This window comes from Epinephelus fuscoguttatus, linkage group LG10 (genome assembly GCF_011397635.1).
Source record: "Epinephelus fuscoguttatus linkage group LG10, E.fuscoguttatus.final_Chr_v1".
Classification (NCBI taxonomy): Eukaryota; Metazoa; Chordata; class Actinopteri; order Perciformes; family Serranidae; genus Epinephelus; species Epinephelus fuscoguttatus.
In genome coordinates, this window is record NC_064761.1 from 9,269,202 (window position 1) to 9,294,556 (window position 25,355).

At 39.0% G+C, this 25,355-nt stretch overlaps 1 protein-coding gene across 4 annotated transcripts; it reads left to right on the top strand.

Annotated features, from left to right (window-relative positions):
- The first annotated feature begins 1,225 nt into the window (after nt 1-1,225).
- Nucleotides 1,226-13,313, top strand: eef1db (eukaryotic translation elongation factor 1 delta b (guanine nucleotide exchange protein)). Of its 4 annotated transcripts, none has more exons than XM_049587440.1 (9): nt 1,226-1,326; nt 6,969-7,086; nt 8,082-8,153; nt 9,422-9,484; nt 9,829-9,910; nt 10,379-10,491; nt 10,610-10,816; nt 11,254-11,448; nt 13,162-13,313. In XM_049587440.1, the coding sequence occupies exons 2-9, from the start codon at nt 6,973-6,975 to the stop codon at nt 13,198-13,200; spliced, it is 885 nt and encodes a 294-aa protein (XP_049443397.1). In that variant the 5' UTR covers nt 1,226-1,326; nt 6,969-6,972; the 3' UTR covers nt 13,201-13,313. The 4 variants fall into 4 exon arrangements, with proteins under 4 accessions (XP_049443397.1, XP_049443396.1, XP_049443398.1 ...); XM_049587439.1 differs by lacking the exon at nt 1,226-1,326 and adding an exon at nt 3,075-3,115; XM_049587442.1 differs by lacking the exon at nt 1,226-1,326 and adding an exon at nt 4,139-6,507.
- The last annotated feature ends 12,042 nt before the right edge of the window (nt 13,314-25,355 follow it).

The following is a 25,355-nucleotide window of genomic DNA, read 5'->3' on the forward strand; positions in this document are numbered from 1 at the left end:
CATTACCAGTTCTAATGTCTTAACTGTGCTGATTTCCTGCTTTTCTCTGTGTGATACTATAGATTTAATATTTTGGAAAAACAAAACAATTTCAAGACGTCACCTTGGTTTAAGGAAATGGATTTTCTTGACAAAGCATTTAATTGATTTGTTCAGAGAATAATTGTCAGATGAACCAGTTATGAAATAACTCTTGAGTTACAGTGTAAATCTTACCACTGTATCCATTTAGTAGCTATTCTGGAGCTTTTCCTCATATATCATGATCTTTATCAACCTATGTAGAGGGCCTATTATGAACTCCTGCAGATGAAGATCATGTAATATGAATGAAAGCTATAGAACAGCTACTAACTCTTTTACTTCAGCTGACTTTTATATATTGTATAAAGAAAAGCCATTGATTTTTATGCAGCCATGAACATAAGAAAGGTTTCAAAATACAATTTCTGGAAAAACAATCTGAAACACATAGAATCTCATCCCTTTCGAGAGAATATGGGCCAAAACCATTGGTGGAATGTAAATACATTTACCCAAGTACAGACTACACTTATCAGGTACTTGCACTGCTTGAGTATTTCCATTTTCCACTACATTTATTTGAGAACTTTAATTACTTGTTAGTTAACAGATTCAAGTGATCAATAGAGAATGTAATTATTAATAAATTATGATACAGATTAAGCCTCCCAGCAGTATAGAAAGTGGCTGAATTTGGCTCAATTACATTAAACTAATGAACACATTAGTGCATCACTATTATCCAATAATATACCTGGTACTTATGTACATTTACTTAAAGTAATATTTTGAAAGCAGCACTTTTACTTTTGACAGTGTGTTAACATTGTAAGAGAAATATCAGAGTACTATTGTCACCACTGGCTGAAAGTCTTTTCACTGCATTACCAGCCTAAAGATTTGGGGGAAATTGGCTCATTTTTACGACAACACGTGACGTGTCATAAACAGTAAAGGCTCGTCATACTAGGACAAAGGTTAAAAATATATAAGTGGTCCTCTGATTCAAATTTAAATCTTATATTTGTCCTAGTTAAGTATCAGATCTACTGTTGTAACAGTTTGATGTAATTTACTACAACACTGAGTATAAGCAGCACATAAGGTTTAACATGGGGCATCAGGAAACATTAATGATTCATAACTCCCCCCTCCCCCATCCTCTAAGATCACACAATCACCGCTGCTCCTTGCTTCCTCCTCCTCCTCCTCTTCCTCCTTCCCGTTGTCACTCACTGGCTGGAGAAACACGCGTTTTATCCACCGGCCTCGTTTCGCATCGACAAGACAAAAAACACAGCAGTAAGTAACGTTAACGCTGACTGACAGTCGGGGTTTCAGTCCGGGGATTAATTTTGGGACTCTTTTAAGGGACATTTTGGGAAATGAATGAATGTTGAGCGGTTTACAGACAGCAGGGACTCGGCGTGTGTTAGCCGATGCTAGCTAAAACGGCTAGCTTAATGGGGCTGCGTGCTACTGCTAACGCCGCACAGAGCGGCTGTCACGCCGGCTCGACACCGGCTTCAGTTGCCGCTGTTCTACATTGACATTTTACTTTCACAATTAAATGAAATACTAATGCCTTAGTGTCATATTTTAAAGCGTTATTTGTGCGTGTCGTTAAACGCTAACCACCCACTGACAGCGTTTCATCCTAGCTAGGACCTACTACAAGATGAAAGATGGCTAATGTTAAGGTTAGCAGGGCACACCTTTAGATGATGACAGCTCTGCTGAGGCTTTGAAGTGCCTCTCTTTTGTAATACAGCATCTTGTAAGACAGGTTTTTCTGTCTTGACAGCAGTTAAACATTGCTTACCTTAAGTGAAAGTGTTGCGGTGTTGTTAGCTGTACAGTCCTTTCAATAAGACCTGATTTCTCAATGAATCTAAGCAGCTATTATCAGTTTGGGCTTGAAAATGGCCTTAACGTATTAATGTCAAAAGGGTGTGAATAGTATATTTAAACTCTAAAGTAAAATTAAATCATACGATTTATGTATGACGAGTTAAGCCTTTGCCCTGCCGAAGTGCCCTTGAGCAAATCACGGTAGCCCACCCTTCCTGGGGAGTTGTACTGCATCAGACTCTGCAGCTGACCTCCTTGTAAAGCAGGTAAATTGCCCCCTGAGCATCAATGGGATAAAACATTATGGCATTTGATTGCATCAGAAACTCGGCAGAGGTTATTTGAGGTGACTTCCTCAACCCAAACGTTATGGGAATATCCACTGATGTGTAATATGAACGTTTAAAGGGTAAAGCAGGCAATGTTTGTACAAGCATCAAATCTAAATACTATTTAATTCAGTTAAATTCCTATATTTTCATTGTAAATAAATGCACTGAAATTCAGTGCACACATGAATAATAGGCAGGATAAGATATAATTTATTCATACTCTAAAAACACACACACACACTGCACACATAAGCAGTGCCAACTTATGCTGTGAACATAAAATAAGTTAAAATTATTGCACCTAGAATAAATACCAACATTGAACTGACCCCATCAGCAGGTATTGTCTGTGTATCCAAAACCTTATATATTGTACTCATACCATAGAGCTCCGTTGTTGTCCATAAACTATTAAAACACTTTACTGACCCAGACCATTGCGCAGAGGGACAAGTTCGTTTATTATCTTTAACATGGGCACTGTGGTTTGTTTGGAGTAAATCCCACATACACTGCTGTGCTGCCAGAAATACTTCACTGGGGCACCACATGCTGCTTAAAATAGCTCACTGTTTGAGTGACATCTGCTAGAAACTGCAGTGTCCAGCTAGTCCAGCTAAAAGCTATTAAACTTTTTTTTTTGGGGGGGGGGGGGGGGGGGGGGTTTTAATGATCACTTTTTTTCTCAGTATGAACAAACAAATAGATTTAGAGAAGACGGAACTTACACAGAGACAGAACCACCATATTATTGGTTTCTGTGTTTTCAGTGCATTTCTTGACAATAAGAAAAATGTGATATCTCCAGCCTTACCCTTTAAAACCCATTAAAACTCACTGTTAATAGAGCTGCATCTAAAGGGGTGCATCCCAGAAGCTCTCATGAAGACCACACAGAAAGTTGAAATGTGAGAGCAGTCCAGCACATAAGTGCATGTGCAGTTTCCAGCATGTATTATGATCTGCATACAAGAATGGTTGTAATGTCACCACTAATGGGCTTAATTGGCTAACAGGCTTGAAGGTTTTTGATGGGCCTGCTTTAACAGCAAATGTTCATTTTTGATGATGAAGAGGAAACTAAACTGTCCATAGTGCCTTCTATTTGAAGAATGGAAAATAGCAGATGAAGGGGGAAAGCCTTGGGATGCATCCAAGTTGTTGCTTGTAGTTCTTGCTTAATATAAGTGTTCCATTTGAGCAAATAATAGTGCAAGTATTTTCCATATTTGTCACCATCCAAGTCTGAGGGTGTTACCATGTCAAATGTTGAGAACGCAGAGTTTCATGTTGAGGTATTTCTTTAGAGAAATCTTTAACACATAGCTTCTTTCCCCTCATCTTGCATTCAGAAATTGACAAGTGAGTATTCCTGATGATGTTGACATTTACCTTGTTTGAGTTTTGTTTTGTCCTTGTTGTACCCTTTGTATCAGTTTTATTGTTTTAACAAGGTGGTGATTGTTAAACTTCTTTTTCAATGGCTTGCGGTTAACTGGATGAAAAGAACGTGTTGAGCATTTGACTTTGAATACTAGTTTAAGCTCAACACCTTAACCCAGGAAGGTGAGTTAAGAGCTTGAATAAGGTTTTTTAATAAACATAAGCAGGAAATGCCTTCCCAAAACAGTGCCCAGATACATTTTAGTGATTTTTTCATTAATATCAATAGTTCTAACATAAAATGTTGAAACATTAAGGGAATGCATTTCCTGTATTGCAACAGAATAATGTAACATCATAAAAATGGCATGGCTTGACACATAAAACCTCAGTACTTCTTGAATTAATTAGTTTGCTTGCATGAACATGTTGGTGTTTTTTTTTTTTGTTTTTTTTTTTTTAACCAGTACCTCTTTAATATTTTTCCTTAGTCATGTTACAGCCTTTTCTTTTTGCATGCTTTCATTTCATTGTGTCAAGATTTGTCAAGTCTTGTGCCTGATTTCTTAAGTTTGAATTTAAAAGTATTACTTTTATTACTAAGAAAAATTTACAACAGAGTTAATGGAAAAATAGCACCTCATTAAAAGTTGGTTAGACATGGGACATTTCTTCATTTGTGAATGTTGAAAAGCAATTTATAGTCCTTTGCCTATAGCTGTATGTTGTGAGTAATCAAAGGAACCAGGGTTTCTTGGTTTTTAGATACAGATAGTGCTGCATGGCCTGCATTACTATAAAGAGACATTCAGTATGCATTTGGTTAATGCCTGTGTCTGGATGATGGGCTATAGAGTTAACATCGCACTGCAGAAAGCTACTTTGTCACTTAAAAGAATACAGAATTAGCTGGAAAAAAATGCATGATGATATATGAATTTTCCCGTCTGGCTAAATATAGCTGAATAGCTGTGCCTACCTTTTTTCATCCATATTTTTGTAGTAATTGATGTTAAATATGTACTCAAAACCAGTTGTCACAAGTCATGTCTTCATAAGCAATGTTGGGTTTTTACAAGGATTTATTTGTAAGTCTAGATTACTTGTTTGGGAAATCATTGTGAAGCAGGAAGAACTGCAACTTAGATTCACAATTTGTATTTTTAGCTTCATGTAGGCAATCTAAACTGGCTTTTAGATTAAAAGCTTGAATGCCAGTGTTTATATTCCCTTACTTATGTATATTTTGAGTTTATATCATGCGAGCAGTTGGACACTCTTCAACCTTCGGTAGGACTTGTTCAGCATTTGCAGTGCATCACTCTGTGGATGATACTGACTCTTGACAAATCAGAAACCAGTAGATTCCATTCACTAAACATTTGTAGTTCATTTGCATGGGTTTGTTTTATTTTCCTGCATGCTTCTTGCCCTTCTCTGGGAATGATTTGTAGACTCTGTTTCATCCACACAAATCTATAACAAGGAAATGTGTGAAGAAATGTGTAGTGTTTGTCACTGACTCATTTGTAGCACTGAGTCAATCCCTTTATGTCTCTCAACCTTCCTGCCTCTTTGTAACTAATCCAAAAGCCTGTACTTGTTATTCTCTTTTTTTTTCCTGCAACGGATCAAAGATGATGTCTAAGAAGATCCCCCAGTGCCCTGCACTTGATCAGTCGGAGCATGATCACCCTTCCAGTCATTGTCAGGTGGACCAGTCCGCAAATGCAGCACTGGGATGTAGGAACAAGGTTGAATCAAGTCAAAGAAACAGAGAGGCAGCATCATCGTCCCCAGAGAGTGGCAGCTTAAACGGAGATGGAAAGCGCACTGGAAAAAGCCGCCGCCGTAAGAAACGTTCCTCCAATCCCGAGACTCGCCCTGAGGGGAAGGTTGACAGTAAGACTAAGAATGAAGAGAAGCCAGACAAAAGGATCAGCCAGCCACCTGACCCCCGTGCTGGGTTGATTGGCCTGCAGTCTGAGTGCGCTAATGTGTGGTTTGAGCGCAGCATCTATGAGCGAGCCGAGAGCCTCTACCAGTGCTGGTTGGCGAGCTCCTCCAATGGGACCACCAAGTCAAACCGGTCACCTCCAGCCCCAGGGAAACACTCAAACTCTCCATCCAATATGGCTCCATCTTCCCCAGGACTGGTGTGCCACCATAGCGATCAGGTGGCCTGCCACCATGTCGTCCAGGCTGTGTGGGTGAACAAGATGTCCTTTGACCAAGCAGAACGCCGCTATGTTGAAGAATCCATGCAGCTGCCCATTCCAAACTCTCTGGACCTCCCATCCCCACTTATCCGCTCCATTGTACCCAGAACACCTGATGAAGGATATCAGTCTCTAGCCCCAACACCTGCAACCCCTGTCATCCAACAAGCAGCTGTCACACCAACCAATCGACAGTCAATTAACGGACTGCCTCGCATCCCTGTGGAGCTGCTTAGAGACGTGTGGCTGGAGAAACCGCTGTATGACCGCGCTGAAGCAGCCTTCTACCAGAATTTGTACGGCAACAATTCCTCCAAACGGTCCAGCTGCACCTCCACTTCCAGAAGTAGCGACCACCCTCAAAGCCTCGTAGAAGAGGAGGAAGAAGAAGAAGAAGTTGAGGAAGTGGTGGAGGAAAAACGGGCGGTCCCACAGGGTAAAGCAGAAGTCTTCCATGCTCTGCTCCCTATTCAGGAGGAAGAGGAGCCGGCTGAGGTCCCGGAGAGGGAAGAAATGTCAGAGGCCGGAGTCTGCTACTTTAATCACCCAGACAGCGAGCGGGTGTGGCTGGACAAGTGGCGGTATGATGCTGCAGAGAGCCGTTTCCATGGTTACAGTGGGAGTGAAGCTGTGGCAGTGAAGAAGGGTCAGAGGCCAGAAGCGGCATCAGTTGCCTCCACCACCCCACTGAGGGACAAGTATGACCAAACCGAGAGAATGGAGTCGCTCCAGATGTTTCCGTTCTATCTTTCATTGTTTTTCTTTCATGTAATCATGAGTTTCCTTTTTTTTCTTGAATGCATGCATGTGTTTCTTCTTGTTTTTTTCATTCGTCTTGGTTCATTCATTCTTTATTCCTTGTGGTCTGTTTGAAAAATGACTGTGTGACTGATGTCTGATGAACCATCGTTGTGTTTGGCCAGCTTAATTTATTTTAAAGTTTCTTTTTGTATAGTTGTGTTGGGGTGGTGTAGATAAAAGAAAACGCCATTGTAAGATGAGAAGTTTAATATTTTACAGCTAGATCACTGTGAATATAAATTACATATTAGGTGATATTTAATAAGTAGAAGGTATAATGCAGATCTTTTTTTTCTCTGACCTCCTGTATCTTGTTCATACATCCCTCTCTTGTCCCTCCTTGCTCTCTCCTTTGTAGCACCATGAGTTCAGTGGACTTTCTTGCCCAGGAGAAGATCTGGTTTGACAAACCTCGCTACGATGAGGCAGAGAGACGCTTCTATGAGCGCATGAATGGCTCCTCACAACAGACACAGGTACCCACACTGTTTCAGAGCTCAATTTGTCTTCTGCTTTAAGTTGTCACTCCTCTCATCTGAAGTAGCAAAATTGCTTCAACCATCATGTTCACATTATTTGCGGCAATTCCTAAAGTTTTTATGTCTCCGCACCAGTGATGGTCGCGATCATAGGGCATTATATTTTCAGGTTGTCCGTCCGTCCATCCGTCCATCCGTCCTATTCTTGTGAACACTATCTCAGGGTCGCCTTGAGGGAATTTGTTAAAATTTGGCACAAACGTTCATTTTGAGTCAAGGATGAACTAATTAGATTTTACACAAATGTCTAACAGGATAAAATGATAAAGTAATGATATTTTATTTCCAAAAAGATCAACTTCACTGTTACACCATCATGTTTTGCAAAAACACTTTTCTGGAACATTACTCAACATCATAACTCAGGAACAGAAGGGGAGACATTTGGTCAGATTTTAAATTGGTGACTCAAATCTTGAAACTGTGCTGATTGTAAATCTGTGCTGCTGGGGGTATGATGTGTGGAAAGCATCAGTGTTTTCATGGCAATGGATGTAATGTTTAACTGCAACTTGATAGGTTTGCACAGGCATTCATCTGCAAAGCTGTCATTCTAGTCTTTTTTTGTGTGATACCAGGTTGGTATCTTGTCAAAAATGTGTGTGATATTTGATTTTTTTTATTATTTCTCAGCCCTAATGTGGAGCCATTTTTCAAAAATTATTGTACTTTTTTTTTTTTTTTTTTTCGTTTTTTTCTTTTTCAAATCTTTTTACACCAAATTATCTGACAGGTTTGTAGACACAAAAATATTGATTTAGTCAGATCTGGACAAAGTCAGAGTTGTTTAGGTTTTTAATCTTGATGCGGTCTGTCAACACTGTGCATAGAAAACATAAGAGGAAACTGTAGAACCACAGAGAGACATTACACATTGAATCTTGACAATGTAAAAGTTGAATCTGCATTGACTACTATTCATTTTCTTAAAGGATGTGGGAGCTAACACCATTCTCCAAGACATTGCTCGGGCCCGGGAGAACATTCAGAAATCCCTAGCAGGAGTAAGTACACGCTGCTTACTCTATCTGCCTCTTATCTCACATTTTCCACGTGTACAAGCACTGCACGTGTAGCCTGAGCAATCAAGATCCCACTTGACCTACAGAGCACATGGCTTTAAAAGGTCGAGGATAATAGGATGGGATGTGTGTAAAAATAAGGTTTGCCTAGTTTCATGAATGGTGATTACAACTTGATTTGTGTGTGGCTGTGAGACCGTGTATTTGTATGTTTTTGCTATGAAAGGATTTAATCTGCCAACACTCCCTGTCCACACCTCCAGCTTCATTTGGACCTGAATATTACCATTGGAAAAAACCTGTGTAGAAAGATAAAAGATACCTGCAACTGTTTTACTTGTTGCTTTTCTTGCTTGTGTCACACAGATTTTGTGGTCTGAAAATCTGATCCAATGAAATATGGTAAAAAAAAAAAAAAAAAAAAAAATCCTCCAAGGGCACACTTTTGTGATTGCTCGGCATTGTGTGCTTTGATCGTCTCTTAATAAACAAAAGCAAGTGTGTAATTGTTGTCTCCCTAATTGCTGGAACAAATTACTAACATTAAGGAAGATTATTATCGTGTTGGGCGTTTTTAAAATTGTGTCTTTCTTTTCCGTTATTCAGTCTGCAAGCAATTGCAGTGAGTTCTTGTGGGTTTTCTGTTTATGGTCCTTCCTGCTGACAGTTTAAACTGAATTGTGAACTTGGTTTGTTAAACAGAAAATTCTGGGGAGTGTAATACTGAAGAGAAACTAATCTGGTTCCTTTGTGCAGCTAAACTTAAAAACAACTACTCTGTCTTGTGTTGTGTGTTGTATGTTATTGGTGCTTTGTGGCCAATAAAAGCATCAGTGCCATGTACGTTTGTGACCGTCTGTTAAGAAACTAGACCCCTTTCATGGTTGGTAGTAATAAGAACACTTGGTAGCTGATGGTTATGATCAGAGCACCTTTAGTATAGTGACCATGTAAATTGTACATGCTTATGATTTATCTGACAGATTTGATCCTATTTGAATGATAATATTGCATTTTGTTTTTGTGGCACATATAAGTTTACTTAGAGTAGGAGCTAGGTTGTCAGGTGAAGCCATACAAATCTTACTTTGTAGAGACATGGGTGTTGTCTTCTATAACCTCCCAGCTGTATGGTGTTTCTTTGGGTGCTTGTTTGCTCTTCTGTTTTGTACTCCTCAGTAGCACTCCTTCATTATGTATTTTATTGAGTTGTGTCCCTTTTCATGTTTTAAATCCCCTCCTCCCCCCAGATGAAGAATTCACTGTGTAACAGAGGGTCTTGTCAACCTTCCCTGAGCCAACAGTCCCAGCTTGTAAGTGCCGCCAAGCCTTGTGTGTCCCTCGAAGCACCCCTGCTGCCATCCACGCTGGAGTTTATCAGACCTTTAGTTGGCTGTTAGAAGTTTTTTTTTTTTGTGTGTGTGGAGTGTTGCAGACCCCCATCCAAGTAGCTGCCTATAACTTATGTCTCTGTCAGGCTCCATCTACAGCTCCTGTAGCTCAGCTGAGATGGACACTTGCTGTGTGTTGCGTGTTCACAGGGGGTCTGATTAACAGTTCTGGGTGTGATGAAAGGACTAATATTGTGGTTTGACCTTTAGATGTCACTCTCTCTGAACTGTCGATTCTTTTCTCTCTTGGTGTGTTTACTGTGCAGAGCAGCACCAGTGCAGCTGATCAAGGAGAAATCATCAGTCGCATCAAGAGCCTGGAGCTGGAGAACCAAAGCTTACACAAAGGTGGGTTGGTTTGTTTACTTTAATTAAATGTTAATGCATTTTGTTTCTTTAAAGAAAACTGTATTATGATTTTTTAAAAAACATTTTGAGGACTTTTTATGACACACTATACTGTGACTTTTTTATGACATGCCTTTTTTATGACATTTTTATGGAATATAATACTGTGATTACTGTGATTTTTAATTAGGGGTTTTTTGTTTTTTTTTTGTTTGTTTTTTTTACATTTTTAATGACTTTTTATGGCATACTATACCATGACAGTTTTTATTATTTTATGACACTGATCTTAAAAATATTTTTCATGAATTGTTACTGCATATTATAATAGGACCAATGCAGTTGGCATGGCTTGTTTTAAATATATGATTTCTTCATGTAGTTTAGTATGTATTACTTTTTTTGTACACTACACTCTACCACCATGGTGTTTTTTTTAATGTATTGACTCTGGTCCTGTTTATTTAGTGGTGGATGACTTGAGAGCTGCACTTTCCAAACTGGAATGTCGAGTATCTGTTCTGGAGAAACAGCCTGCAGCTGTGACCCCAGCTCCCGCTCCTTCAGTACCCTACACAAATGTGAGTTTATTCAAACTGGTTTAATCACATCAGTCATCTTGTGTTTTGTTTTAATTTTACCTCCACTACATCACTGTAGACCCCTATGTAAGCACGTAACTATTTTTACTCTTTTCAGGGCACTACTGTCCAGCAGAAGACCAGTGCACCGGTTAAAGACGAGGAGGAAGAAGATGAAGATGATGACATTGACCTGTTTGGTAGTGATGAGGATGATGAAGAGGCAGAGAAAATTAAAGAACAGAGGTTGAAAGAGTACGCAGAGAAGAAGGCCAAAAAGCCCGGCATCATCGCCAAGTCTTCCATCTTACTGGATGTAAAACCTGTAAGTCTGCGTTCCTTCCACAGTTCCAAGACCAATTTACAAGAAGATAGACATTGACATCTAAAAACAAGGACAACAAAGATAGTTAAAAATAAATAGAACTATTACAAGTTGGTGAAAAAAAAAACATGCATGTATAAAGATGTATATAGTGTTGAACTGTGCTGATCGTCTTGAACCTCTGTGCTGCCAGGCTGAAGATGTCTATGATGCTTCCATGTTTTAGAATGTAGCTTCTTTGCTGCAGCATCCATATTTGAAGCACTGTCAGCTGTCATGGCTACATATGAGTCTGGACAGACATGGATGTAAACTGTAACTGCAACTTGACTAGTGGCAGAAACATACAACCGCAAGGTGGTAATTCAAGTTAAAGCCTGATACTGACTGTGCACCATCTTCACCTTGTATTTTATCAACTTTCCTGCACTTTTCAGTGGGACGATGAAACTGACATGGCGAAGCTGGAGGAGTGTGTGCGCTCGGTGCAGGCTGACGGCCTGTTATGGGGCACGTCCAAACTGGTTCCTGTGGGTTACGGCATTAAGAAGCTCCAGATTGCATGTGTGGTGGAGGACGACAAAGTGGGAACAGACATGCTAGAGGAAGAAATCACCAAGTTTGAAGACTATGTAAGTACTGTGCAATACACATGAGAGAAGTTGAGGAACAGACTTTTTAAATCACCTGCAAATACTACGTTCTAGACGATCCATTCATCCATCTGCAGGTCTTAAAGAGCATTTAATTAATTTTCCATTTAATTAAAAAAATACAATTCTGCAATTTGATTCGACAATTCAAATGGATAATGAAAACCAGTATTTCTCAGGAAGAAAAAACAAAGCACCTCACAGTCATTGTGACCACCATGACTGATATTTATTTTTGGTCAATATTAAGACACCTAACCAAATGAAATATCCGTACAGGTAAACTACACTTAGCTCCCACTCATTGACCACATGATATCAGCAATATGCTGACATTGCCTGAGATGCAGATTCATTGACATGTACAGTTGCCAGTTTATCAGTTAGTCGTCCACTCGCTTTATATCAATTAGGATAGACTTTTAGTAATGCCTCTATATGCAAGGCATTGGTACATCAACACCTAAAACATTGACCTTTAAACCCAAACATTATAACCTACATGAAGATATGAGGATATATTGCAGGACTGTTAGACTATGTTACCTGTATCTTAGTGTACCCAATAACTGTGGAGATGAGGTGAGCGTAAATTTTGGCACCATAGTAAAATTTTGCACAAGGAAACACTGCCAGTGAAAGACTGACAAAGGTGCTGCTGAAAAATGCAGGCATTATAAATGATTTTATTATTTTTATTTTTATTATTTTTTATTTTCATTCTGATGGGTTTGTTAACATTTTTTTTTCTACATGTCAGTTAGAAAAGTCTGACTGCGGTTTTTATTTTCGATTTTTTGTTTTAGTGTGTAAGAGAAAGCGTGATTTCCATATAATCTGCATGCTAAGGAGAAAACTCTCTCACTCTTCCTGATCCAGCAGTCCGCTCTGAAGCCTGGCATTCACCTGGAACCCCCAAACAGCGAGTATATGAAGTCTGTTTCTACCTACGGTTGGTTTTTCACATAGAACTGGGCTGGCTTAAAGTTAACTGACATTGTGCTGGTCTGGCATTGTTACACTGGAATAAGTGCCAACGACAGGCTCTATGTGAAAAAGCAACAGCAGAGAGGCTGCTGTTGGGAATTTCAGGTGAACTCATGAAAGCTATTGCCACATGGGAGTTGTGCGGTCATGTCAGAAGCTTCAGAAGCCTCAGAAATGAATGGTGGATCCAGAAGAGTGCCATTCTCTCTTTAGTATGCAGATGAGATGGAAATCTTACTCCCCTTGCTGCCTCCATGCCAAAACGGAGACAAAGGGGAAACCGAAAACTACTAGAGAAATGAGTGACACAAAGTTAAAAAAATAAAATCATAAGATTGTCATTTAAAATGCATCAGAGTGCAAAAGTGATCAAAATTTAATAATGTTCAATGCCTGTGTTTCTTTTTGTTTTTAAATGGAACTTGTTTCAGCAGCCTCACAAGTACTGCCAATGGCTCCTTTTTTCAGTTCAGGTTTTGTGTTCAATGCCAAATTTATGGTCACAACACAGCATTGTGCTGCCATCATGTGGTCAAAACGAGGCTGAAACAAAAGCATGCAGTGACTGGACGAACCATTTTGGAAGGAAAAACTGAAATCAGAGAATAGTTTCCCAGGTGGGAGGGAGCCTATAGAACAAGCCTTGTTCTGTTGTATTTGAAATCTCACAGCTCATTTAAATTTCTTCTTTGTGCTCTGTTTCAGGTCCAGAGTGTCGACGTAGCAGCTTTCAACAAGATCTGATTCCAGTGTCTCTTTCTGGTTTTTTTTTTTGTTTTTTTTTTGTCACGCCTTGTTTCTCTGCTGATTGTGTCAACGGTTAACAATAATAATTAAAACAAACTCTTGCACTGAAACTTTTGTCTCATGTTTAGTGTACGTCCCCTAAAAGTTAAAGGGTCAGAGCCCCTAAAATGATGAATATCTCTAGTGATGTCAAGGCATACAGATGTTTTTTAAAACTTTTTTTTTTTCTTAGGTATGTGGCATAATATTCTGTGGCTTTTTATGGTATACTACACTATGTCTAATTGTTCATTCATTACTTTTTTTTTTTTTTTAGTTTTTTTGACATTCAATGCTATGACTTTTTAAGGACTTCATTTTTTTTTATGTCATACCAGTTTTTGACATTTAAGAAATGTTTTATGCCAGTTTTTATGACATACTATACTATAACTTAATTACATTTTTTTGTATTATGCCATACTATGACATTTATGTTTTTTTTAATGACATTACATTTTTATCACATGCTACATTGTGATTTTTTTTTTTTTTAAAAAATGTACTATGATATATTTTTATGACACAATACTGTGGCTCCTTTATGGCATACTACATTATGATTTACTTATTTTTGCAGCTTTTTTTTATATGACATAAAGGATGTTTACACCAGATGGTACAAACATAAGGCTGTCATGCACTGGGTGTCACCGTATAGAAGTACAACAGACGGCATTGTGGTCCAGAAACATTCCAACACTGAGCTGGAAATCGACACTTGATGAATGATCCCTGAGGATGAAATAATATAATAATAATTTATTACATGGTGAAAAATACAAACACCCTCATATCTTTTTGATTTTGTGCTTCAAGGAATCATTTATTTTCCCCCAGTCATCATTTGTCTCGTCAGGAAGGCTGCTTTGCAAAATTAGATTTTTAACTTTTAGATATTTAAAAATGTAGATCTTAGGCTTGTGTTATACAAGATAAACTCCAAATAAGTAATTATTTGATTCTGTAAATTTGTCTCAAAACATAGTCTCCCAAGTTCTTATTAGCGCAACATCTTGACCTACAAGGTCATCGTCAGGCAAACCTCTGACTGCTCTCATTTACGTTTTTATTCATTTCCATACTATACAAAGTACAACATGAAAATGTTTGGAGTACAATTAAAAAAAGAAACTATCTTTTAGATTACATAAATAAGTTAAGAAATAAAAACAAAGACATGCAAACCTCTGATCAGACTTAATCAAAACTTGGAAATTTGGCTAATTGAAGATTTCAAGTTTTATGTGGAAAAATATGATTTTTTTTCTAAATCTGTCAGAATTAATAGCACAGTTTTTATTCTCCAGTTAATACATAAGAAGCATAATTTTACTCGATGAGGGTTTACTGATAGAAATGCTGGATGTACATAGAAATAAACTGAATGAAAGTGTACAACAGTATACAGGATAACCTGCTTCCTCTAAGCCCACTTTAAAAAAAAAACCTCATTTTTGCCCATTCTGACAGTGGTTCATGCTAACATTGCTCTCCCTACATCCATTTTAGAGATTTGGGGATTGTGGACTCCTAAAACTTTAAAAACAAACTGAAATTTTAAAATTGAGGGCTTGTCTCTGACGGACCCAATATTACCCCCCTGTATTAGCTACTGCAGCAAACTGGGGATCTGCTTCTGGCACAACCTGAGATAAACATTTTGAAAATAAAATCCAGCCTAAAAAATACTGGAATTCTCTTTAATTGCAATAAATGATGAAGTTTTCATCCCAATCAAACACAAAAGCATTTGCAAAGGCCCTTGCTGAGGGCCCCAGTACCCAGTACTAAGGCAACTCATGCTTTAGCTGTGGCCTCATGGCATGGGGACTGGATCCTTGATGGAGCAGCTGAAATGGGCTGGGTCCACTCTGAGAAAGGCTTGAGCCATTGCTGCTGGAGAAAATTGAACAGAGAGACAGCAGATAGAAATTGTGCAGAAGTTATAGTGGGATACACATTATCACACTCTGCATTTTCAACCTGCCACAGAAAGTGTTCCCTCTCTATAAAGCACAGTTTCATACCATTAAGTATTTCATTTTGTGACTACTTCAGATCATGCCTAACAACCTTGCTGAAGAAGTTCCTTCTCTCCTAGCAACAAACATAGGGGGAGAGACATTATTTCAGACTGCACTTTCAGCCTGCCACAAAATTTATTCCGTCTCTATAAAGCACAGATGATGCTCTGCCATCATAACCAGACCCAGTTGAATCTGTGGAATTTTTTTTCCAGCTTTCAGCAGTGAACCAGAATAGAAATCTACAGAATTGTAGGATATTGTTTTTTGTATTATTATTATTATATTTACTTCATTTTTGTAAATTGACAGACAATATTTATTGAAGATCTGCGGAGGTGTCGTGGGAATTCTGTGGGCACAGATTCTGTGTTGGCCTGCTAATACTCGGTGAATAAAGAGACGTTTCTATTTTCCCAGCAAAACTTGTCGGGACATACATATTTCATATTGTGAATAGGACTTTGTCAGAAACTAGAAGAGGTTTTATCCTTCCAACAAAAAGTCTTTTATTTATTTATTTATTTATTTATTTATTTATTTATTTATTTATTTTAAAACTATACAACAGTGTAAGCAGCACAAATGAAAGCATCCTCTGCCTTGAAAGCACATATGTTGGAACCACCACAAACAAATGACACACTAAATCTAGAAAACCTTTGGAGTGAAAAAAAAGATGTCTTCGGTAAGATGCTGCATATTTTCATTCTTGATGAGAAAAGAATAAAGTCGCCAAAAAAGGCAGCAAAATGTGTGTGTTGTTGGACGGGGATAATTATACTGGCAGGTGACAGTTTGGCCTGAATCAATGTGTCTCCCCCTGTAACTTTTGCTGGGAAAGAAGAAACATCTCCATATAACAAGGTTGTTAGGCAGCAGCTGAAGTACATACAATATAAAAATACTTGACGGTAGAGACAGTCAGTTATAAGGAGAGAGGGTACATATTTTGGCAGACTGCATGTCCAGCCTGGTAGGACAAGTAGTCCACCTTAATCACTTTCACTCTCTTTATTAGGTACACCTTCCTAGTATCAGGCTGGATCCCCTTTTGCCATCAGAACTGCCTTAATTCTTCGTGGCATAGATTCAACAACGTACTGGAAACATTCTTCAGAGATTCTGGTCCATATTGACATGATAGCATCACACAATTGCTGCAGATTTGTCAGCTACACACCCATGATGCGAATCTCTTGTTCCACCACATCCTAAAGGTGCTCTATAGGATTAAGATCTGGTGACTGTGGAGGCCACTGGAGTACAGTGAACTCATTGTCATGTTCCAGAAACCAGTTTGAGATGATCTGAGCTTCATGACATGGTGCATTATCCTGCTGGAAGTAGCCATCAGAAGATGGGTACACTGTGGTCATAAAGGGATGGACACAGTCACTAACAATACTCAGGTAGGCTGTGGTGTTTAAACAGTGCTCAGTTGGTACTAAGAGGCCCAAAGTGTGCCAAGAAAATATCCCCTACACCATTACACCACCAGCAGCAGCAGCCTGAACCCTTGATACAAGGCAGGATGGATCCATGCTTTCATGTTGTTTACGCCAAATTCTGACCCTACCATCTGAATGTCGCAGCAGAAATGGAGACTCATCAGAACAGGCAATCCTCTATTGTCCAGTTTTGGTGAGCCCATGTGAACTGTAGCCTCAGTTTCCTGTTGTTAGCTGACAGGGTGGCACCTAGTGTGGTCTTCTGCAGCTGTAGCCCATCTGCTTCAAGGTTCGACTTGTTGTTCATTCAGAGAACTTCTTCTTCTGCATACCTTAGTTGTAAATAGCTATTTGCATTAACAAGCAGTTGAACAAGAGTGCCTAATAAAGTGGCTGGTGAGTGTATTTTGGCAGACTGCATGTCCAGTCTGGAAGGACAAGTAGTCTACCTTTATCACTTTGCTATGAGAAAGGCTATATAAATGCAGTGCATTATTATTGCCATGATATGTATTATAATAATTATTATTTAGAAAACTAGAATCATGCATTCACTTTAATGTGGGTCTTCATTTCAATTCAGATAGGCCTTGATGTAACTGAGACGAGCAATGTGTTAAATTACCAAGACCTTTCTGTGACAGTATCGGCCGTGTATGTGAATAAAATAAAAGGTTGAATTACAGTGTGTTTGGATCTATCCTCCAAACTGTAACATAGATAGACTGATCAAGTAATTGACTCTGTAGTGAATAATAACATTGTCAAATCACAATGTGGGACACACTGACTATGAGATGGCAATTAACGTAACATGACTGTTGAAGACATGACTGACTCATTAACATGACTAATTTTCAAGTTGTGTGTTTCTGTGTCATGATGGAAATCCTTCTATAAATTTACACTTAAATGGTCACCTGACATCACTGCCATTGTCTAAAACACCATTAAATTGATAACACAGACAACACAGACAATGTGTTGTATTCACTGTGCTGTACTCACTGTAGGGATTCATGGCTCTGTTTCCAGTTTGCTCACCTGGCGGCCTGCAAACAGGTGGGAGGAACCCGAATGCATGAAGGGACTGAGAGGAGGATGAGGAATGTAAAGACTGAAGTTTGAGATTGGCGACAGAATCACCACAAACAAACAAACTATAAAATTATACACTGAATGTCCCAGAAAAGCCCATGTACACAGTGCTTTAATTAGGATCTGTGAGGAGTGGCAGCCTTTGTGCAGTGAGCATGGGGGGTTGGATATGGATGGGGTGTATCCATAATTCTCATGATAAACTTTGAATATGTCAGCAATAATAAGAATTAATACAAAATTTAGGTTAATAATTCCACCATAAGATCACAATGTCACGTGAGGGTTTAAATAATTAATGGAGCATTGCTGTGCCCGTGACTGTGCACAGCTCTCTCCTCAATATGGAGACATGTGTATTGATCCTGCTGCTTTGTGATGGCCACAGCTATTTAAAAACACACTTACTAGATATTACTGGGCATGTATTTTCAAAATACATTTATTTCTGGGTCATTGGGTCACTCTTTTGAAGATGTAATGATTTCACTTGCCCACTAGATGGAACTGACTGGCAGAGTGTGCTCCACTTGGTTGGCTCTGTCCTCTACATATTACTAAAGAAGTTATCCACAGGGCTATAGTAAACCAAAAGTCAGGGTGGTTTCATATAACTTAGACAGCCTACATCTCTCAATCTTTTCATTTTAGAGTACTTAAGGAAGCAGTGAATATTGTATCAAACAGGGGGTAATGTGTGGAGGATACTGACAGTGATGGCTGAACAGAAGGAAAAAGTGAACACTACTTTTTCAGTACAATCCCAGAAAAAAAGGATCTAAAACATGTGATAGTTGAAATAAAAAGGCACAGTATACTTTATTTTAAGCCCAACTTAAGGAAGTATCCTGTTAGCTTTATTTACCTCATAATGTGTTCTCAGGGGGCGGCACGGTGGTGTGGTGGTTAGCACTCTCGCCTCACAGCAAGAGGGTTGCCGGTTCGATCCCGGGCGTGGGAGCCCTTCTGTGCGGAGTTTGCATGTTCTCCCCGTGTCAGCGTGGGTTCTCTCCGGGCACTCCGGCTTCCTCCCACAGTCCAAAGACATGCAGGTTGGGGACTAGGTTAATTGGTGGCTCTAAATTGTCCGTAGGTGTGAATGTGAGCGTGAATGGTCGTTTGTCTCTATGTGTCAGCCCTGCGATAGTCTGGCGACCTGTCCAGGGTGTACCCTGCCTCTCGCCCGCTGTAGCTGGGATAGGCTCCAGCCCCCCCGCGACCCTCAAGAGGATGAAGCGGTTAGAAGATGAAGATGAAGAATGTGTCCTCAGACCAGCATTTCACTCGAATGTGACTGTATGAAAGTTACATTTAGGACACTGTTTGATGTTAAATCTACTATGAAATGCCTCCTTTCCACCATATTCAGAGACTGACATTTACATATGTCTGAGTAATTAATATAGAACGTTTTTACAACAGTAAAGAAATGCTAACATGGTTTTATTGCCATCCCTTATGGGGTGCCGTTTGTAAAGTGTCTCACACTGAAAATAACATCAACATTTTGCCACATTTAGCTTCAAACAATGTTTAAAAAAGTATTGTTATTTTTTTAACGTCACCTTTTACCACATTTACAGCAATATTTGTTAACTTAGAAATATATTAAATAGTTAAATCTAAATATTAAATGTGGCACCTAAATGTTAAATGTTAAATCTAAATATTAAATCTAAATCTAAATCTAAATGTTAAATCTAAATGCTAAATATAAATATAAATATAAATATAAATATAAATATAAATGTTAAATCTAAATATTAAATCTAAATCTAAATCTAAATGTTAAATCTAAATGTTCTGGGTAAAACTAAATATTTAGCTAATATGCAAATTCACACTGCCGGTCACCGGAAGTACCAAAATAAAAGCTCGAGATGGTCAGACTGTTTATAGAATCAAATAACGAATTAAAACCAACTTATCGGGGGAAATGGACACTTGAACATACATTAGCGTGATAATAACTACCTAAAATAACAAGAAACGTGTTTGGAGAAATTTTATTTGACGTGTACTTTGAGTTGTTAGTGTCCCTTCGGAGGGACTAACAACCTAAGCTAAGCTAACAACCGTTAGCTCTTAGCCCCGTTAGCAGTGTCTGTAATGACTCATTAACTCTTAAACGGTCCGTGAAAAAAATATTTTTTCCAGCGGATGTCTTAGTTACAACATGATTGAGCTAGCAAAGCAGTTTTGTGTTGCGATGTGTGGTATTTATTCAGTTTTGGGAAATCATGATGTCTAGAAAGCATCAGCGGCTGCAGCAGCAGCAAAGCTATCAGGACGTCATCTGTTAAATGTCTCCCATTGTCGGATACGACATGAAACTACTCCAGTTAGCTCAATCATGTTGTAACTAAGACATCCGCTGGAAAAAATATTTTCTTCACGGACCGTTTAGAGTTAGTGAGTCATTACAGACACCGCTAACGTGGCTAACAGCTAACAGTTAGCCCCGCTAATCTACGATAACCATGTTATTAATTTCAGACCGTGATAGTAATGTTTGTTTAGTCATTGTGTTTATAGGCTTTACAAACACCAGATTAGTCTAAACGGTGATACAGTGACGTGAAAAACGTGAGATGTGCATATATATATGTTGCTAAACTCCGCTGGTTTTCTACCCGGAAGTATTTGTAAACAACAAGGTGATTCCCTCCGAAGGGACACTAACAACTCAAAGTACACGTCAAATAACATTTCTCCAAACACGTTTCTTGTTATTTTAGGTAGTTATTATCACGCTAATGTATGTTCAAGTGTCCATTTCCCCCGATAAGTTGGTTTTAATTCGTTATTTGATTCTATAAACAGTCTGACCATCTCGAGCTTTTATTTTGGTACTTCCGGTGACCGGCAGTGTGAATTTGCATATTAGCTAAATATTTAGTTTCACCCAAAACATTTAGATTTAACATTTAGATTTAGATTTAGATTTAATATTTAGATTTAACATTTATATTTATATTTATATTTATATTTAGCATTTAGATTTAGATTTAATATTTAGATTTAACATTTAACATTTAGGTGCCACATTTAATATTTAGATTTAACTATTTAATATATTTCTAAGTTAACAAATATTGCTGTAAATGTGGTAAAAGGTGACGTTAAAAAAATAACAATACTTTTTTAAACATTGTTTGAAGCTAAATGTGGCAAAATGTTGATGTTATTTTCAGCGTGAGACACTTTACAAACGGCACCCCATAATCCCTAGAGCCACGGTAGCGAGAAACAAACTACCACAAAATCAAGAATCAAAGAAATATAAGCATATTTTAAAGAATATCCAAAGCACACATATTTGACCTTGACTGACTGAGATTTGCAGCAAGCTGTCAAGTCAAGGTACAATAGATTTCAGTAGACACGTTAAAATTATTCATATGTATTTACAGCTGTATGTGAAAGTGTTTTGGTTTTGGAAATGGAAGATAAGTGCCGTTGGTCAACATCAGGCTATTGCTAAGCACTGGTGGAATCACCAAGTGAGACCATTAGCACTACTTGTCAGTTTGTTCGTGTAGACTGTAAACCGTGTGCAGGCTGCTGTGACCCATGGAGTAGTTGACCTTTTCCAGTAAAGAGCAGATGAGTAACACTAACAGCTCAGCTCAGCGATCTGCAGCATTTAACATCTGATTTCCTCCATGTGTAAAACACAAAGTGCACTCTGCTCTCTGGAAGCTGCTCTGGAGGTGAATGAATTTATTAACTGCCTGCTGCTTTTTTTTTTTTTATTTGCGAGGCACTTGATTATTTTTACTCACTTCCTCAGGGAACCCAGTCTAATGAAAATGAAAAAAAAAGCATTTAGTCTAATTCAGGCTTAATATCTCGGCTCTTTTAAAGTAACGACAAATCAGTCATTTTCCCCCTGTGGGACTCCAAATAAGACGTTGATTTGCATTGGAAACAAATAAAACAATCATGCCTAACTGACAGCTTTCTGTTTCTCTACCCTGGAGAAAAACTCACTTTAAAGACTTTAAAACACTGTGTGTAATGGCTTGTTAAAATATCTGTTTTTGCAGTAAAGCCCCTGTGGCCTGTTTGACTGCACAGACACATGTGCCTCAGTTAACAGCCTGTCTGTCTGATTGTCTGTCTGTACGTCCTGCCACTCCCATCCTGTTTAGAGGGCTTTTCTTTTGACAGCCTCCCCCCATGAAGGAGGGCCTGTCTGGGCTTTTGAGAGGCCGCAATAGCCCCTCAGATGACAGATGACAGATGGATGGCTGGATGGATAGATAGATAGTTGAATGGATAGATGGATGGATGAGGTAAGGACAGAGGAGGCTGTAAATTAGGTGTACACTTTCTTTTTCTCGTAACACTTTCAGTCTGTCTTTTGGTCGGTCGTGAGTGAACAAAAAACAAAAGTCAAAGTCAGACAGGAACACTTGGGCTGTGAGAGACAGGAGCAATTACAGTCTGGTGGGGGTGGGGGGCAACAGGGCATGGGGAGTAGAGAGAGGAAGAATAAAGGAAAGGAAGGAGAACCTAAGAGACTTCTGACACTTCTTTAGATCAAAGGAGGAAATAAAGGCAGCAATACAACAATAAAAACCTGAGCATAAAAAAACGAATTATAAACCTCTTAATTCTGTGACTTTCTTTCTGGCTCTTGCATCAGATTTTTAATTGTAAAGAAACGCGATCATTGGTGGCCTATGCCGTGCCTGCAGTAGTTTTCCTTTTAGCCGTGGCCCTCAGAGAGGCCGGTGTGCTGAACCGGCACCTTTTCTCCACGAGACATCAACAGAAGATTCAGCAAACTGTCGCAGCAAGTCTCCACAGCTAAACTCAGAAGAGAAAGTCTCCTATAATGCACAATTTTCCACTTCACACTACTCATGAAACAAAATATGAGTGTACTAGAGACAGCAATTTAATTGAAATGAATGAACAAAACAGCAAAGTACAACTTCAGTGTCTGTATCATGATAAGCAAGTGATAATATGCAACTAGGTGTCTTAATTTATGAAAATAATTAACGAGGCAGATGCCGTGAGCAGTTCCCTCTTACAGGCTTTTTTCTTTACTCAGACACCAGATGTGTTTGTTCGAGTGGATTTTAAATTGGACTTTTATTTAATGCTATTAATCATATAGAAGTTGACATCTTTTAAAAAGACTTTTTAGGCTGGAACGTGACTTTACTGCTCGGCTGTTGACTACTATTAATGCGCTGTTTTGGTGTTATAGGTTGGTGTGTCCTGTGCTGTCAGCTGGTCCTTGCTTGTAGTTTATTACGAGCTGCGACAACATCTCGTCGCCTGGTATTATTTTTACTTTGTGAGTCTGTGTGTGTGTCCTCATGTGATCCTGGTGGCACCTATTATAGTAGGAACTACCACAGAAGCCATTTTGAGTATTTTTGCCAGGGGTTAATCTGTCTGTCTGTCTGTGGACAGATTTGTCAATGTGACGGTATTGCAACCATCCAAGATGCAGTCTTTTCTGATGTGTGGTTGCAATCAGAATGAAGTCTGGGTTGAAAGATGGGTGTGGTCCAAGCAAGGGGGCAGGAAGTAGAAGAGGGGCCCTTCCACTTTACGCCTCAGATTCATTTTAAGTTGCGGATCACTGTGTTGGTGCTGAAGTGATCCCATCACAAGATGGTTTTTAGTTGATTAATGTGACAGTGAGTGTTCTAAAGACCGGCCTCACACCTATTTGCAATCCTACTTGTGCATTTATTTTCTACAAAGCATATATTTGTGGATATACACCTTAAAAAAATCACAATTTCTATTATTTTAAAACCTGAGTTACTCCATAATCTTTCCATGTACCCCTGAGTACAAGTTCTGCTTTAGATTTTATTACATCATTGTATTTACCCATGTTTTGGTCCATTTCAGTGAGTGCTACCGTTTAATAATGCAACATCTGGCGTGCACTGCTGCCTTGGTCAGTTTTACTTTAATATGTCTCGTGCACTGATTTAGAACAGATACGACGTTCATGAACTCCTGCCAACTGATCAGAAACAGGTATTTTCTGATTAAATGTCATATATTATTATGAGAGCTGAAAATGTAGTGATTAACACTATGTTGAACGTATGCTAACAAGAACAAACTTGAGTTTGTGTTTGGCTGTTTTGTTGCTTCTTTCCCTAATTTGTTATTGATTGATACAGACTGAATTGACTTTAAAGGATTTGGGCTGTGGTTGTTGTTGTCAGCCAACAGCTGCAGCTTTAATGATTTGATTTTTGGTTTTGGTGTGTGGATGAAGCTGTTCTGAGGCTTGGTGGTGCTAGATTGGCTCTCAGGTTGTCCCCCTCACATACGCACACAAACGCACAAACACAGGCTTATAATCTTTCCCCATGCTGATCAATAAACCTGATAACAATTCCATCCTGCCAGCCGGCAGTGACTAATGCTCCTCAGACTCCTGAGAGTTGAGAGCGCTGGAGAGAGGGAGAAACAGAGGGAGACAGAGAGAGAGGGTGACAAACCATGGATAGGTGTGTGTGGTGCTACCTGTGGTGGGCACAAATCAAGAAAACCTAAGAGAAATATTAATGCAACTCACGGAGAGACTGAGTATATAACCCTTTATGGCGTGTTTTTTTTTTGCCTAAAACTGTGATTGCTAAATTTCAGTCTTAACACTGATGGCCATTTGTATGAAACTGATCTACAACCTGTAATGACCAAGTGCTTGTGTAGAGGACAGTCTTTGAAAAGTGAAATCTCAGACATCTGTGATTTTGAAGCTGCAGAAGCAGCAAGACCCATAATTCATTAAATTTTCATGAAACTTGCGAAGGGGCAGTCTGAGGGGCCACACTGGGTTTTCCAAATCTAAATTTACTTACAGTGCACACACCAAGTGAATTGGTTTAATGTTTTTAAATGACCAAAGGCATCAAACTATCAGGAGCAGACTGCAGCAGCTGTTCTTAGGTTGATACTTAAAACTGTTTTCCAATTGGAGATTTTTATATTACCAAGATAGACAAGAGGGTTCCTGGTTCAAATCCAGGGTGGGGGAGCCCTTCTGTGCAGAGTTTGCATGTTCTCCCTATGTCAGCGTGTGTTTTCTCCAGGTACTCTGGCTTCCTCCCACAGTCCAAAGACATGCAGGTTAATTAGTGACTCTAAATTGTCCGTAGGTGTGAATGTGAGTGTGAATGGTTGTCTGTCTCTATGTGTCAGTCCTGCGATAGTCTGGAGACCTGTCCAGGGTGTACCCTGCCTCTCGCTCAATGCCAGCACCCCCCCGACCCCTAACAGAATAAGTGGTTACAGGAAATGAATAAATAAAAATTTGTTGCAATCCATAAACTAGTTCTGATTGGTTGTTAGTGACAACTAAAGCTTGTTAACAGGCTTATTTATTAACTAACCGGGTGTAACTGTTGCATAGCTAACATAGCCAGCTAACTACAGTCAACATTATCTCGCTCCAACCTGACAACTTACAAAACATAATATAGGCCTACCCCGAATAACAAGATGCAATGCTAATAATGTGATGCTTATGACATTGGTTAGCTTAACA